General features: G+C 45.8%; 1 protein-coding gene across 4 annotated transcripts in view; it reads right to left on the bottom strand.

The window, feature by feature from the left end:
- The window catches only part of RASSF2 (Ras association domain family member 2), a 41,387-nt gene that overhangs the window by 12,878 nt on the left and 11,039 nt on the right, over window positions 1-17,470 (bottom strand). For all 4 annotated transcript variants that reach the window (XM_082600483.1, XM_082600485.1, XM_082600486.1 and 1 more), the window contains exons 2-4: window positions 7,021-7,110; window positions 4,938-5,013; window positions 2,440-2,591 (exon numbers count right to left, since the gene is read on the bottom strand). In XM_082600483.1, coding sequence (XP_082456609.1) covers window positions 2,440-2,591; window positions 4,938-5,013; window positions 7,021-7,079 — 287 coding nt within the window. In that variant the 5' untranslated portion in view covers window positions 7,080-7,110. The remainder of the gene's footprint in view (window positions 1-2,439; window positions 2,592-4,937; window positions 5,014-7,020; window positions 7,111-17,470) is intronic.

Here is a 17,470-nt window from a genome sequence, read left to right on the forward strand (position 1 = left end):
TCAACAGAGGATTTGGCCAGAAAGGAGAATAATATTTAACCAATTAGGACCATCCCATGGTGAGAAGAATGCAGGTGCCCTGGTGAAACAAAGCAGGACCCTGTGGGGGCTTCCCAGGAACAGACCCCTGTATCCCCCTCCTCTAGTTTGTAAAAAAGCTTTAGCCTCCTAGGCCTTCCCTGAGTTCCAAAGAACAAATTTAATCAGAAAAGTGAGAAAATGCAGAAACTAAGGAAAACAGTCAAGCAAGACAAAATATTGATAATAACAGTTTAGCCAAAAAACAAAGTCAAGGACCTTTAGTTCCTCCTCAAGGGCTATAGATAGTATCCTGAGCCATGTCCATGAGTTGCTTTGCAAATACTAAAAGTATCTTCTTACACCAGGTGTAAGAAGTTAACTGCATTCTGACCACAAGCAGGTAAACCCCAAACCCCTTGGAACCAGATGATGTTGACTCGTGAAATACCACCCAATTACCGCACCAGCAATTAATCAGAAGAGCATCTACCACCCTGCGACCCTCTCCCCTCACCTTGCCTTTAAAAACTCTCCGATGAAAGCCATCGGAGAGTTCAGGTCTTTTGAGCATTAACTGCCTGGACTCCTTGCTTGGACCTGCAATAAACACAGCACTTTCCTTCACCACAACCTGGTGTCAGTAAATTGGCTTTACTGCATGTAGATGAGTAGACCCAAGTGTGGTTTGGTAACACTGGGACTCAGCAGAGATAGGATCTCTCACATCATGTGGCTTGTGGGATCTTAGTTCTGAGACCAGGGATTGAACTTGGGCCCTCTGCAATGAGAATGCAGAGTCCTAATCACTGGACACCAGGGAAATCCCAAGGGATGCTAACTTTAACGGAAGACAATTTAAAATTGAAAATCTGAAAGAACTGCCTTTTGTATTATAACCAGTGGGCTTCTGAGCCCCAGAATGAAACTGAGAAGAGCCTCTCAGGAATGGTGAACATTTGGCACCCATAGCAGCCACTTCCCACTCCCTTGTCCAAAGCACTCTTTATTGCCAAAGGAGAAACTGGTCTCAGCATGCTTCTTAACACAGTGGTTCAGGCATTCACTTTATTATAGCAGGCACTGGGATAACATTATTTACCATTCCTGAAAACTCTCTCAAAGTATTTGCAGGTTTCAAGAACCAACCAAGACCAGCTTGATGCCATAGGGAATGGAAAAGAAACAAGTGTACAGCGTGAAAGACCCCTTAGTAGGCCAGCCAAAGGCCACATGGTCAAGTGGAATTTTAAAAATCATCTCACTTAGGAAACGGAATATAACACCCCAGGGCCTGGGCCGGCGCTGTGGAAAGGGTTTGGCTCCCTCGAAACCAAATACAGTGAAAGTGCTGAAAACGAAGCAGAGTATGAAACCGGCAAAGTTAGATGAAACCAGAGAACCTTGACTGGACACCCTGGCGCTGATGGGACAGGCAAAGATTTTCCTCCTTAAATTCCCTTGGAAAGAAACCAGATCAGTAACAGGCTTTGGCCACATTGTAGCTTTCTCTCAACTTTAGCAAAGAACAGATTTGGCTGTGGAGTTTAACAAAATGTTCAGTGGGGTCAACAGAAAGGGCTTGGTTCTTATTGAAAACAGAAAAAACATCACTGTGGTTTTGGCTGAGAGGTTGGCGCACACCACCCACGCTCTGGCCCCAAGGCATTCAGTATCAGCAAATTTTAGGATGGAACAAGGGATAGTCACTTGATTCTAAAAACTGAAGCCCCAGAAAGACAGTAAAGAGGGTGTGCCTTACTAGAAGCATTGAACTACTCATTTGGCTACAGGGAGGAACAGGCTTAGTCTTCACAGAACTTCCAGTGGGAACCCAGGAGAGGGGACCTCTCAAGACCATCACGCCACCACCCAACTCCAGGTGTGGCCTGAAGGAAGCAGACCTTGCTTGGCTGGCTTGGACAGGACCTGACATTCTTCTTCCTCTTCCAGGTTCCCCTCAGACACAGAGAGCTTTAGACAGGAGTTCTGAGCTCTAAATGTCTCTGGGGTGGGGTCGTTCTATGAGGAGTGGTCCCAGTGGGGAGGATGCTGGGGCATCAGGTGTCCTATCGGAAATCTTCAGACTGGGCCTGGCTGGCCACTATGATACCCCTCAGAGACTAGGGGTCTCCACGAAGGAAGGCACGCTGCTCACCCAGGCCTTAGTGCTTCTCCTCTCTGACTCAGCATCTCCCCTCCTCACTCTGACTCTCACTCAGTGACTGTGGTGACAGGCATGGAAGCCCAATAACACCAACATACACCCCTTTCTCCTCATCCCAAGTCGAAGGCAGGGGGTAGTGGGAATAGGAGCTGGGATCAAGGCTTGCTGGAAGAAGGTGGCATTTACCTGCTTAAGAATAGATGGAACCCCCAGATACCCCTGGTCACCCCCCAGTCCCATCTCTCTTCACTCACCCCTGAGCTCCTAAGTTACAGCCAGAGTGCCAAGAGGAAGAGGATGGAGGAGGGCGAATGCGTTCATTGTCATCCTGCATTTGTAGACGAATGGGCCGGCGCAGCCCCCAGGAGATGTTCAGCAGCCCCTCCACGATGAACTCATCTTCTTCCTGCCACAAAACAATTGGCAGGGTGAGCCCAGAAAAGCCCCAAGGAAGCCAGAACCATGTTGTTGGGGGTAACTGACAGCATCCTTGATGTGCCCAGCTGGGTGCACCCAAGTTACAGTCACACCCCAGCTCCAAGACACTCTCTCCACTTGTAAACTACCCCTGAGGCTCTGAAGCTGACCTCAGAGGTCAGGGCAAAGTTGCCCCAAAATTCATAGACATGTGCAAATTATAACAATGGTTTTTTGTTGTTTTTATACTAATGACTTTAAAGAAAGTTAACTACATTTTTTTTTCTTTTTTTATTTATTTTTGGCTGCGTTGGGTCTTCGTTCCTGTGTGCGGGTTTTCTCTAGTTGCGGCGAGTCGGGGCTACTCTTCACTGAGACGCGTGGGCTTCTCATTGCGGTGGCTTCTCTTGTTGTGGAGCACGGACTCTAGGCACGTAGGCTTTAGTAGATGTGGCACACAGGCTCAGTAGTTGTGGCTCGCGGGCTCTATAGAGCGCAGGCTCAGTAGTTGTGGTGCACGGGCTTAGTTAGTTGCTCTGCAGCATGTGGGATCTTCCCAGACTAGGGCTTGAACCTGTGTCCCCTGCATTGGCAGGCAGATTCTAAACCACTGTGCCACCAGGGAAGTCCAATTACATTTCTTAAAGTATGTGAGACTAACCCTGCTAACAGAAGCAAGAGCTAAAACCTTAAATTAGCTACTTTCCCCTCCCCTACTATGGAAAGTGATGTGTCTTTAGCTATAACATGTTATATGTTAATCTGACCCACTGGTTGAAGGAGATTTAAAGTAACATTTCCTCAAGTTTGTTCAACAGAATGCTAGCTCCTCTACCAGATCAATTGTTACTTTAAAAAGAGTATCGTGTGATTGTGAGTTGGGAGATGATGTGTTAATCAGATTTCTTAACAGCAGAACTTCCCAGGCCAATAATTAGCTAATGTGCTACATAACAACTCTCCAAGAGGTGAATAAATCCTACAAGAATTCCAACTTTATACTCAAGTGTTGTTGACTGATAAGAATTTAAATGTGAAACCCTTCTAAAAACATTTGCATGTTTTATCCCAAAGAAGTGGATCTCACTAATCACCATAAAACCTTTTAATCACCTATAGGACACACCTCAGAAAAGCTGTTTCAGGACCAAAATCTTGCTAATGATCCAGCCACTAATTAGTAGAGGGTTTGAGGACAATGCCTAAAGGGTCAGGTTTTCTTTCTAGAGTTTCAGAAAAACCTTTCTGAACCCATGTTTTATAAGCAGGGCCAAGACCTGAGATCTGGGCTATGGCCACATCTTCAGGACAAGCCGCATGAATGAAGATGACACTTGTTCAGTGAACAACTAACCTGAGCCCCAGGATCATCCTTAGAGAGGGAGGGGGTAATAAAGAAGGCAGGAGAAGAGTGGAGCAACTTTAGGGCATTTGGGGATCTTAGGGAGAAAAGATTTAAGTACAGGTCATATATGGCCTTCTAGCTGGTCAAGGTTGGCATCATTACTTTATAGCACATGATTGTAGGGCAGAATTTAACCTAAAGTAGGACTTTGCCTAAGTGGTGTGGTTTGAGGAACATACAAAAAGCCACTACATAGTATTCCCAACCAGCCTGCCTTAGTAGCTGAAATTCTGCCATCTGGATATCCGTTTGTTTCTATGAATTAAATCCCCATGGCTTGACAACCTGAAAATATGTTTAGTAGGATATTACACACACCTTCTTATCGGTCAAGAACACTTGAGTATATGTTACTCCACCATCTATCTGAAACAGGCTTTACAGAAATGGATACAGTATGAGTAAGCTTAGATTCAGGATGGGGGCTGGGGAAAGACAGATGGATAACAAAGGACACTCCAAGAAGGCACTCGAGGAAGGCTGCTGCAGTTGTGGGGAAGGGCCAAGAGTTACCACCCAGAGCTTATGTAACTTGTCCAGGTTGCTTCAGCAATAGGACATGGGCACAGATGTGTCAACATAGAGGACTGTGTGAGCTTCCTGAATTGCCCAAAAGGAGGAAGGCTGCTTGAGAGTTAGCTGAAAGAGTCATTTCATGAAAGGGAGGGTTCCTCTTTTGAGGCTGGCGCTAGCCCAGCCACACAGCCGCAGGAATGTCTCCAGAACAGAAAAGCTCATCCTTTTTAGAACAAATTTGGGCCTGGGGTCTCCTTCCGAAGAACTCTAGGGACTCTCCATAACATCACCAGCATTGAGAGGCTCCTCACTGTGGCAGGAGAGGCAGGGACTCTCAGACCAGGAGACATGGAGACAAAGACTGGGCTGGCCACCAGGGAAGGAGCCTCACAGATCTTCCTTGGGACTCCTTACCTCACGATGTCGGAGCTGCAAATTCTGGCCTTCATAGTACAAGTTGTAGGTCTTCAGATGCAGGAGAAGTTCGTTCCTTAAGGGAAAAATACAAGAGGTGTCACAATCTCAGGTGAAGCCACTTATAATGCAGTTGTTCCCTCTTTTTCTCACCTCTAAGCTGGCCTTCAGTCATTCCAGTCTGGGTGTTTGTCTACATGTGTACATATACACATACACACACCCAGAGTTCAAGGTCAAGGTCAAGAGTAAACACTACCTAGAACAGACTGGATGTAAAGAGCAACTCCAGAAAACCAAGGCAGGTCTGGTCTGCTGACAAAGGTTGGCATCTCTCACAACACTCCCCAAACCTAAGCTAAATATGCAGGCCTTCATAAATCACAGATTAATAGAGGCAAACACACTTCAAAAGCCCATAGACAGGATTTCTCCAGCCTCTCCACAGCCTTTCCTCCCTCACACAGGCTGTGAGTGAGGAGGGGACAATCATTACAAACCTTCACAAGACTCAGAAACTCCTAGAATTTCAGAAAGTTAAAAGGGACAGGTCTGGGTCCCACTGACTTATGCTTCATTGCCATGACCTTATCATGTGTTTAAAAATTTACCGACTCCCATCAAGAGTGGAACAGATGAATAAAGGCAGCTATGGTCACACAATGGAGCAGCAATGAGAATAAGAATGAACTACACATAACATGTATGAATCTCAAAGATATTACGCTGAGTGAAAGAAGCCAGACACAAAAGAGCACATATTGTATGATTCCATTTATATGACATTCGAGGTGGGTGTTAGAATTCAGATAGTGATTCACCTTTGGGAGTGGTGACTAGAAGTGGGCATGAGGGGGCTTCTGAACCTTAGCAATGTACCCTTCTAGGTGCTTTTATCTTTTTAATCTATTCTAGGTGCTTTTAGTTTATAAAAAAATATTTTAAAAACCTTACAAGGCCTCTAAATACTGGTTTCCAAGTGGCCCCCCTGGGAGCACAGCTCTACTAAATGTGACAGGGCATGTCACACCCTTTGTGATCAGAGTGAGAGCTGTCAAACCTGAAAATGCTGTGATCAAGTTTTATCTGAAAGTGAATGAGGGGAGGCCTGGGAAGGGCTTGAGGAGGCTAAGGTGTGTTCTTTTGCCTATACTCAGGCAAGAGGTAAGGGAGTTCAGTCCCTCTAAGTCCAGCCATTCAATGGAGAGATTTGGGGCCACACAGGAGGTCAAAACTGGCTGGAAACTCCAAGAAGTTCCAGACAAGTTAAACCTAGATAAGCTGGAGTGAATTAGTAAAAAATGTGACTCCAAATAACCTAAAACAAAAGCTGTTTGATACTTTTGAACACAAAGATCTGAAACTAGGATTTAAAAGTACTGGTCAGTAGAAGCCCCGGGGGAAATCCATCAGTGAAGAGACAAGTATGATCCATAGCTCACACAACTGTGTGTCTGTGTATGGCCAAGTGTGTCTAAAGGAATTAAAACAATTTGGTCTCAAATAAATTAAACATTTCATTAAGATAGAGAACATAAATATGTACAAATCCCTGTGTTGAATGTAAAAATATATCTGCAATCTTATAATTTTAAAAAGTCCATTTTGGCTTAGGCCCTGCCATATCAGCAAAAATCTGAGTTCAAAAGATTTTAGTGCATATAAAGCAATGAAACTGTCTCCTTCTGTTCAGGGGGCACCTGTGCCCATTTTAGCCAGAACCCCAGCAGCACAGGGACACAACCCAGCCAGGACTTCCCTGGGTTATACCACAGACAAGACAGTGAGCAGCCAGCACCAACTCCTCCTCCTGGAAGCCCTCCAGGACATCATATCTTTTGAACCCCTAAGGGTGCCATGTCCTGAAGACCTCCTTAACTTCACTCTCTATGTCCAGGTTCTGGGGGCATGTTTTTTATCTATAGCAGCAACCTTGGTGATGCTCTCACTAGTCCACACTCAGTTGCTTTCTCCTTCTCACACACATGAGCTCCTTCATGCACAGAGGAGGCTCCTCTGCCAGTGGCTTCCACTCACATGGGACTGGCCACTGCAAACACAATACCATAGCAAAAAATCTTACTTGGAAATGTATTTATCTTGTCCACATGGGACTAGGGAAGTTTGGTGACTGTAGTCCATTCTTCCTTTCTCTTTTCATCAGACGAGAGGCCTATATTTGAAAGGTGAAGACAGAGGTTAAAGTTAGGTTGTGTCCTTAGGAACTCAGCAGACCACGTACCAGGGGCGGGGAGCACATGGTTCTCTGTCCCTGCCCCAGATCCACAGCTCGAGCAGCCCAACACTGACCCAAGGCCAGGGAAATGCCACACTGCTGGCTGCTGCCTCTGCTTGCCACAGCCTCTGAGAAAACTCCCACTTGATCACGGTGTATGATCCTTTTAATGCACTGCTGAAATTCAGTTTGCCAGTATTTTGTTGAGAATTTTTATATTTACTTTCATCTAGTATTTCAGCCTGCAGTTTTTTTGTTGTTGTTGTTGTTTGTTTTTTATTGTAATGTCCTTATCTGGCTTTGGTATCTGGCATTGTAAAATGAGTTTGGGAGGGTTCCATCTTCTTCAATTTTTTGGTAAGAGTTTGAGAAGGATTAGTATTAACTCTTCTTTAGGTGTTTGGTAGAATTCACCAAGGAAACCGTCGGGTCTTGGGCTTTTTGTTGGGAGGTTTTAGATTGCGGATGTTCAATATCACTAATCATCAGGGAAACGTAAATCTTGCAAACTATTATATACAGGATGGATAAACAACAACGTCCTACTGTATAGCACAGGGAACTATATTCAACATCGTGTGATAAACCATAATGGAAAAATATGAAAAAGAATACATATGTGTATAACTGAGTCACTTTGCTGTACAGCAGAAATTAAATACATTATAAATCAACTACACTTCAATAAAATTTTTTGAAAAAACCACAATGAGATATCACCTCACACCTGTTAGAATGGCTATCATCAAAAAGACATGAGACAACAAGTGTTGGTGAGGATGCAGAGAAACTGAAACACTTGTGCACTATTGGTGGGAATTTGTAAAATGATGCAGCGCTGCGGAAATCAGTATGGCAGTTTCTCAAAAACTTAAAAATAGAACTGCCATATGATCCAGCAATTCTACTTCTGGGTACATACCCAAAAGGACAGAAAGTAGGACCTTGAAGAGATATCTGTACACCCATGTTCTTCACAGCATTAATCACAGCAGCCAAAAGGTGAAAGCCACTCAAATATCCATCAGTGGATGAATGGATTAACAATGTGGGGGGTATATATATATATATACACACACACACACACGTATATATATAATGTAATATTATTCAGCCTTAAAAAGGAAGGAAACCCTGTCACACATTACAACATGGATGAACCATGAGGACATTATGCCAAGTGAAGTAATCTAGTCACCAAAGGACAAGTACTGTATGATTTTACTTACATGAGGTACCTAGGTCAAATCCACAGAGACAAGAAAGTAGAATGGTGGTTGCCAGGGGCTGGGGAAGGTGGAATGGCAAGTTACTATTTAATGGGTATAGAGTTTCAGTTTTGCAAGATGAAAACAGTTCTGTGGCTGGATGACAGTGATAGCTGCACAACAATGTGAATGTACTTAATGCCGCTGAACTGTACACTTAAAATGGTTATAATGGCAAATTTTATGTGTGCTTTGCCACAAATTTTTTAAATGGAAAAAGCAGGCAGAAAATCAGTGTTATAGTGACACAATGTGAAAAGGATTCAACCCACTGTTGCTGGCTTTGAAGCTGGGGGAATCGGGTGTGAGCCAAGGAATGTGGGTGGCCTCTAGAAGCTGGAAAGGACAAGGAAATGGATTCTCCCCTAGATCCTCTAGAAAAGAACACAGGCCCTGCCAAAACCTTGATTCTAGTCCAGGAAGACCCATGTCAGACCTCTGACCTACAGAACCAAAAGATAATAAATTTGTATTGTTTTAAGCCACTAAGTTTTGGTAATTTGTTACAAGAACAACAGGAAACTAATACAAAGGCTCCCTAAGGAAGGGGTATAAGGGGGAGGAGGGGAGTGGAGGGCTGAGTTCCATTCAGAAAATTCATACCCCACCTGTATACCCAAAAGTGGTACCCCAAGAACACAATTGTTCTCTCTAAATTTTAATTTTTCAATTCTTCAAAAAAGGAAAAAAAATCATAAAATTTGGAGTATATATGTACTGCAAAAAAGGAAAAAGAAAGAAAGTCAGACTACTGAGAAAGTTTTTCTTTTTTTCTTAAGTGACAATTACCATAACTAGTGAGTACCCTTTTTTTTTAATTTTTTTTTTTTGATGTTGCAGGTAGGAGTTTTTACTAATTTATTTATTTTTGCTGTGTTGTATCTTCGTTTCTGTGCGAGGGCTTTCTCTAGTTGTGGCAAGCGGCGGCCACTCTTCATCGCAGTGCGCGGGCCTCTCACTATCACGGCCCCTCTTGTTGCAGAGCACAGGCTCCAGACACGCAGGCTCAGCAGTTGTGGCTCAAGGGCCCAGTTGCTCCGTGGCATGTGGGATCCTCCCAGACCAGGGCTTGAACCCGTGTCCCCTGCATTAGGAGGCAGATTCTCAACCACTGCGCCACCAGGGAAGCCCCGAGTACCCATTTTTTAAAGCACCTCGTCTATGCATATGTAAATGTATATGTTCACTTATTGTGTGCCTAAGATGTGTCAAAGCTTTGCATTTACTGATGGCAGTTCAACAGCAGGTAAACTGGCACAGCCCTGCCTTCAAGTGTACATAGTCCAGCAGGAGGGGATATGAGGGGAAAGACAATTCCATCGAGGAGGGCAGGTGCCACAGCAGCACACAGGAAAGGCACCTGATCTGGACTTGGGTGGGGTCCCAGGAGCTTTCTAGAGGAAGTGAACTCTAAACTGAGACCTCAGTGATGAGATAGAGCTGGCAAAGGTGAGGGGCAGAGTGGTCCAGGCAGGAGCATGCACCAAGATGGGGTGGTGTGTGTGCTGGACCTTGACCATGTCGAGGAGTTTGGACTTTGAAGTACGATGGGGGATGTGGTAGGCTGAATAATGGACTCCAAAGATATCCAGGTCCTAATTCCTGGAACCTGTCAATGTCACCTTTTATGGTGACAGGGACTTTGCAGATGTGATTAAATTAAGGATCTTGAAATGGGAATACTATCCTAGATTATCTGGGTGGACCCTAAATGTAATCACAAGTGTCCTAATAAGAAAGGCAGAGGGAGATTCTACAGACAACCTCAGCAGAGAAAGATATTTGAAGATGCTACGCTGTGGATGAAAGATGGAGAAAGGGACCATGAGCCAAGGAACACAGCCAGAAAAGGCAAGCAAATGAAATTCCCCCCACAGCCTCTAGAGGGAACACAGCCCTACTGACACCTTAGTTTTGGTCCACTGAAACCAATGTCAGACTTCTGGCCTCCAGAATGTAAGAGAGTATATTTTTGTTGTTTCAAACCACCAAGTCTGTGATGATTTTTTTATAGTGGCAATAGGAAAACAAGGGGAGTTATAAGGGAAGGGTGTGATCTGAGTTGAATTTTGGAACGATTATCCCACTCTGCTGTCTACTTTGAGAAAGGATTGGGGAAGAAAACAGAGGTAGAGGGACCAATTGAGAGGCCTGTCCCAGGGAAGCAGGCAGTGGGGATGGAGTAACAGAGTCTAAAGAGTTTAAAGAGGTAGAGAAAAAGTCATGATCCATCAATAAAGAGATTTGGAAAGGGTCAGATTCGACATGGGGGTAAAGGCAGAGTCCAGCATGATGCCTGGCTACTGGTGAGGATAGCAATGAAGGTGGCCATGCACAGTCACAAGCACTGGTGTGAGGAACACGGGCTGAGTCTGAGGCAGGGCCATGGAACCCCGTGATGCAGATGACAAGAAGCACAGCCAGGTCTGCGGCCCAGGAGAGTGACAGTGTGGAGCCCCCGGGGAGGGAATCCTGGCTTGGCTGAAGGGAGGGAGGTCAGGAGAGTGGCAAGATTACCAGGGAGAGAGCAGGGAGGGCTGAAGGGGTGGGGCCAAGGGCGGGGATTCAAAGGACCCAGTAGGTCAGGGATTGGCAGAGAAAAAATGAGTCCCTATAAGAGGAGGGAAAACAGGAGACGCAATATCCTGGAAGCCAAGAGAACAGGGGGCCCTGAGAAGAAGGCCAAGATCAGCAGAGCCAGGAGCTGGTGGTGGGAGCCCAAGGAAGGGAAACCCAGAGGGGCCTCTAATTTACCACACAGAATCATGGGGGACCTCGGCCAGAGCCAATGCCAAAGCTTGAATGGAGTAGAAATCAGATTAGTAGTGCCTGGCCATTGACAGACCTCATCCTGAACGTTCAGGTCTTTCTCCAGCCAGGGAAGTATCCTATACTTGCTTTGATTACTGCTTCTCTTCCTTCCATTCTTGGGTTTTCTTCTGCAATGTCTCTATCCCCTCTCTCCAGCACTATACATACATACATACATACATACATACATACATACATACATACTTACATACATCCCTACAGTTATCCTCCAAGTCTCAAATAATTTTTACTCACAGTCTCCACCTCCTTATTTTCCCCAGAATTCTACAGCTAATTTTCTAACTCACTGATTGGATTTTCTGCAGGACTCTCATTCACTGCCTCCATAATAACCTATAATTTGGTAATTTTGTTTTGGATCTGAAAGCAATCTGTCCTGCTCCTAAGACAAATCCCTTTTGACACTACGTCCTCTTAAATCTACTGAAAATACCAATTAGAGAAATTAAGTCTTCTCTGCAGTTACTAAAACTGTTTGGTACTTTAGGAAAACAGGCAGATTAATGAAACAATATCACATACAGAAATAGACCCAAATATATTTGGGAACATAGAATGTGCACTACCTTTCTAAATAGCAGGGAAAAGATAGATTAATAAAACAAAATATTGCTGGAGAATTGACTGGCCTTTGAAAAGGGGGAGATGGGGAATCTAAATCCCTACTTTACTCCTCCACCAAAAGAAATCATAAATGAATTAAAAAATTAAACATTAAAAACATAAAATGCTAGAAGGAAATGTAGGGAAATTTGAACTGGGGAAAACTTTCTTGACCCAAAATCCAGAAGGCATGATGAAAAAAGAAAACTGGATACCAATCTGTAACAATTTTAAGCTTCTGTTTAGAAAAAAACTTTACCCTATCCTGAGTCAAAAGGCAAATGACAAACTGGGGGAAAATATTTATAATACATATTATGAAAGGTTAATCTCCTTAATATGTAAAAGTCTTTAATAATTCAATAAGAAAAAGACTACACTCAATAGAAAATTTGTCAAAGCACATGAACAGATAGTTCACAGAAAAATAAATACAAATAGTTAATAAAGATGTTCAATCTCCCTCATCACTATTTTTTACTTACCAGGTTGATAAAAATCATCAAGTAGTCTGATGGCCCAAATGTGGGAATTCTCTAAAGCCCTCTCTGTCTACATACTGAGTGACTTCACCAAGGCCATTGTTATAAATCTGACCTATAGACTCACTTGGCCCAGTCTTTGTCTCCAGCCTGACTTCTCCCCACCTTTTTTCTTACTTTTACGTTTCTTGGGTTGGGAATGTTAGGAAAATACTTACACAGCCGACCACATTGTTGAATTGAAAATACAGGTAGCTGATTTTAGGACCCAACCCCTCCTTTGTCTATCTCAAGGACAACAACTGCATCTGACTTCATAAACTTTCCAACCATCACCACAAATCACTGGCTACCTCCAGCCAGCTGGAGAGGAAAAAAAAGCCAGCTACATTTACATACACTTTAGGGCAAACACAGTAGCAGAGCAAACAAAAGGCCGGAAATTTAGAGTTCAGTCCAATATTGCTTAAGCAGAGTATTGTTCTCACACAAGGAAGAGTCAGAGGAAGACGGCTGATGGGGCTGGGATCCACATTCAACTGGACACTTCTGCCAAGGGTGCCTGCCAATATCTACAGTCTCGAAGAGAGGGATTTGCTCAGCTAGCTGGTTGCAATTCTTCTGCCTTCTCTGTTATTATCAAGAATTTATGAAGCCCTCCTGGACTCTACAATGCCTTGTAAGGATCATTTCCAAACATTGCTTCCACATTGCCTTGAGACTATAGAACCAATCTTCACCATCTTTTTGAAGAGAGGAAAGCAAGACAGAGAGGAAGGAGGGGGCTTCCCACATCAGCCAGCATCTCAGGCACAGAACGGAGACAGCTCACTGCTTCCCATACAGAGAAAGGAGCAGAGAGACAGAATGGGACAGGAATGAAAGGGCAGATTTGACACAAATAATCTTTGACGTGGAGTCACTCTTTAGAGGTCTAAAACATATTTAAACCTACTGAACCCCCCGTGAACATGGCCATTTAGCCCTCAAGACTTCTAGATCAGTACAACTTCTCTTTAGAAAAACTTTAAAAGATAAAATGTGTATTGAATGTCTACTAACTACAAAGCATGTCTGCTAACATGTCTGGAGATGTGAATACCGTTGGGCTTGCCAAGTCAGGACATAAGCCTTCTAGTCACCTAGTTACAGTGGAGACCTGTTGAGGCCACTAGCCAGTCAGTCCTCTCTTCTGGCACCACTTCATGCCCTGGCATGTTCTGGGTTCTCCTCAGCTCCATTAAATGCCTGGGCAATGCCATGCAGCCTGTCAGCAGAACCTAGCACTTCCTATGTGAAGACCCATCCACTACTTCTTGCCTGCTCCCAGGACAACTTGAGGGCACAACCCTCCCTAAGATCCAAGAGAATGTCTTGACAAAAGGAAGGTTCCTAAGCTATTGAAGATGATGACATCCCAGCTACAAAGAACTTTCTACGCCTGTTTTTCATGCTCTGTGAGTGTGCCCATGCTTCTCAGACCCAAACAAACTTACATGTTCCCTAGACCCTGATCCAAAACTTACCTCCCCCTACAAACTGTTCTCGCTGTCCCTGGGCAGTGTTGGGGGGATAGGCACCCACACCTCAGCCTGTCCTTCATCACAGCACTTACTACCACACAGAAACCATTCATTTGGTGTTTCTTTCTCTCCTAGGCCTAGAGCTTTCTCTCTTTGGACTCCCAGCTCCCACACTGTGCCTCTCTCCTGCAAATATTCCCATTCTCATTATTAATTCTTCAGCGGAAACAGTGGATTCAACAGTCAGCCCAAAGAAAGCTAACCTGCTGTCTTGGGTTAGGGAATTCCTAGAGGCAGAGGTCAAAATGAGGATTCTTGTGCACATGAGTTATTAAGGAATTGATTTCAGGAGAAACCTGTAAGGGAGTGAGGGAAGAAGGACTGGGCAGGGGAAGGAACTGGAGCCCAGCCACAGCCTGATTCCATGGGAGCTGTAGGGCGTGAACAACTCCACGGAATTGTCCCACCCTAAGACAGGCAGGCCAGGCCTTTGTACCCCGCGCTAGTCACTCACTGGTTGACAGCCACCTCTGGAAGGAGGGGGTGAGCACCCAGGCATTATCCTGCAAGAGAAATTCTTAAGACTAGGGAGCAACTGAGACCTGTCAGCAGTCCACACCCATAACACGCAGTAGATAAAGGGGGGGACTTTCCTGGTGGCCCAGTGGTTAAGAATCCGCCTGCCAGTGCAGGGGACACAGGTTCAATCCCTAGCCTGGGAAGATCCCACATGCCGCGGAAGCCCGTGTGCCACAACTACTGAGCCTGCGGTCTAGAGCCCACAAGCCACAGCTACTGAAGCCTGTGCACCTAGAGTCTGTGCTCTGCAACAAGAGTAGCCATGACAAGAGAAGCCCACGCACTGCAACGAAGAGTAGCTCCCACCTGCCGCAACTAGAGAAAGCCTGCACACAGCAACAAAGACCCAACGCAGCCAAAAATAGAAACAAATAAATAAATAAGTTTATTTAAAAAAAAAAAAAAAGAATCCGCCTACCAGTGCAGGGGACATGGGTTCGAGCCCTGGTCCGGGAAGATCCCACATGCTGCAGAGCAGCTAGGCCCGTGAGCCACAACTACTGAGCCTGTGCTCTAGAGTCCGCGAACCATAACTACTGAAGCCCGCATGCCTAGAGCCCGTGCTCCACAATAAGAGAAGCCTGCGCACGTAACGAAGTGTAGCCCCCACTTGCCACAACTAGAGAAAGCCCGCATGCAGCAACGAAAACCCAATGCAGCCAAAAACAAATAAATTTATTTTTAAAAAAATAGATAAAGGGGATCCGGGTGGGTACCAGCAGCGGCCACGACACCTGCTCCACGTTAGGGCTTGAAGCTCCTGGCTCCATCACCTTCCTCTACCCACTCTCAAGCTGGGACAAAACAGCTGCCTGCACAGGATCTCCAGGTGCGGTCGGTACAAGGCTGAGCTGCAGTAATGGGGACAGACTTGCCCAAGTTCTGGACCAGTCAAAACCCTGTAGCTACCCTGTAGCTGTTGCACAAAGGATCCTTTCCTCTTTCTTTTCACAGAACCGCCCCCACCCCCTCACAGGTGTTTCCAGCCTTCCCAAGAATAAATGAGGGGCCAGCCAGGCTCTTGAAATTAACCAGCTCAGTTTCCTGTGATGATGGGGGCAAACATTAAGTCCTCAGGAAGCTTGAGGAGGTGGGTAAGGCATCAAAGCACTGTCCAAAGAGAGCAGAAGCTCCTCTGTTCTTAGCTCTTGGTTCCTCCAGACTCCTGTGCCCTCACTCGCTTTCTGTCAGAGAGCCCAGAGAACACACTGAAGTTAATCTGGTCTCAGAGCATTCCCAGGAGGCTAGCTAATCCCTACTCAGTTTCTGTTCCAGCCTAGAGACCAAGTGTCTCTCATCTTATTGATCAACTGGAAAGTCCCCAGCAGGCAAATACAGAACAGAAAGGGGGGCCACCCCTGGCTGGAAAGTCCAGAGTGAGATGAAGAACCCCTGTGGTGTTTTGTTGGTTTTCTGTTTCCTAAAGGGTCTTTCTGATTGCATAACAGGAGCCAGGCCCCACCCCACTCCCACCTCAGCTCCCAGGGAAGGATGGGGGGTGCTGGACCAACAGCGAATTTATAGGACCCAGGTAGTCCCAGTCTCTAAGAAAATATAACTAGGAGAGAGAGACTGGCTGGGAAAGGGGAGGGCTTATTCCATGAAGCATTCCCGGGGGGGCAAACCCCACAGAGCCACCCCCTAACCAGCGAGAAGGACATGCACTTGGCAAGCCTCAGCTGAAACCAAAGTGGGAAGGAGTAACAGCTGAACTCAGGACACACGACATCTCAGAGGTTCTAATTCTGGGTGCTCATTAGACTCTCTTGGAGGGGGAATGGGGTAGGGGGTTAATTTGAAATTCCTGATGTCAAGGCTGCAACTCAGACCAATTTCATCAGACCCTCCGGGAGGAGGTCCAGCCACAAGCATTTTTAAAACCTCCCCAGGTCATGACAATGTACAACCAGGGCTGAGAACCACTATGAAATCTGATGGGGATAGAGCTGTGTAAACTGAGGACACCCCCAAATGCATCTCAACGAAGCTTTTCAAGAATGGAAGGAACAGAATTTTCTAAAAGCAAACTGAGTTGAGTCTTTAGTGCCCCCCTTCCCATTACTAATATTTCAAAGGGGAGAGGGGACAGTGCAGAGCATCCCCGAGGATCAGTGTGTACAGGCACAGAGCTGATGCAAGGGGCCCCATCACCAAACCCGGGCACCACACCACAGAAGCCAGGGAGCCAGCTGCAGGCCCCAGATGCAAAGGAAACACTAGCTGGGGGCCTGCAGCTTCCCCTTTTGGGGACTCTCCCCACCTCTTCTCTGAACCCTGGTCTGCCCTGCCCTCTGGGGACAATCTGGAGCTCTAGGGTTGGAGAAGACAGTTACCTGACACGGTGCTTCATACTATCTGTGGCTTCATACTACCCGAGGCAGTATCAAAGACTGCCTCATCAGGTCTCCTGAGGGACTCTGCTTTGTAACCAAGCAGTGGGAGAGGAGATAGTGCTGACCCCTCCGCACTTCAGCCTCCTCGTATGGGGGCAGGAAGAAGTGTTGGTGGCAAACAGGAAACCCCAGCCCTACTGCGCCACACAAGGAAGGAGACTTGAGCTGCGGCCTGGGGCCCTGCCAAGATCTAGAGATTACAAGAGATTCCACCTGAGCCTGTGCTGAACATGGGCAAAATTCGTGCTGCCTAGGAAGGAAACAGCATACTTTGCCTTCCATCTACATGCTTTCTTCAATAAAAGGCCCACTTACTGGTCAAACCCATGTGCCTCCTCCATCCCTTTCCCACCCTGTGTCCAGGCCCCCAGGGAACCACCCACATGGTTCTCAGTCACTCTGCTCAGGAAAAGAACATCAAACAGCACCAAAGGGAGAGATAAGGTCAAGTGTACTGGGTATATGTACTCTACTTCCTCAGCTTCATTGTGAATGTGAATACAAAGCTTTGCCCCTCCACACCCCCAATAGGACGTTAGAGGTTAGGGAAAAGGGAGGGGAAGGTATTTGGGAAGAGATTGGCTTGTCCTGCCTGAGGAGGGAGGGCACTTAACGTG

The sequence above is a fragment of the Mesoplodon mirus genome (genome assembly GCF_964341445.2).
Source record: "Mesoplodon mirus genome assembly, chromosome: 15".
Classification (NCBI taxonomy): domain Eukaryota; kingdom Metazoa; phylum Chordata; class Mammalia; order Artiodactyla; family Ziphiidae; genus Mesoplodon; species Mesoplodon mirus.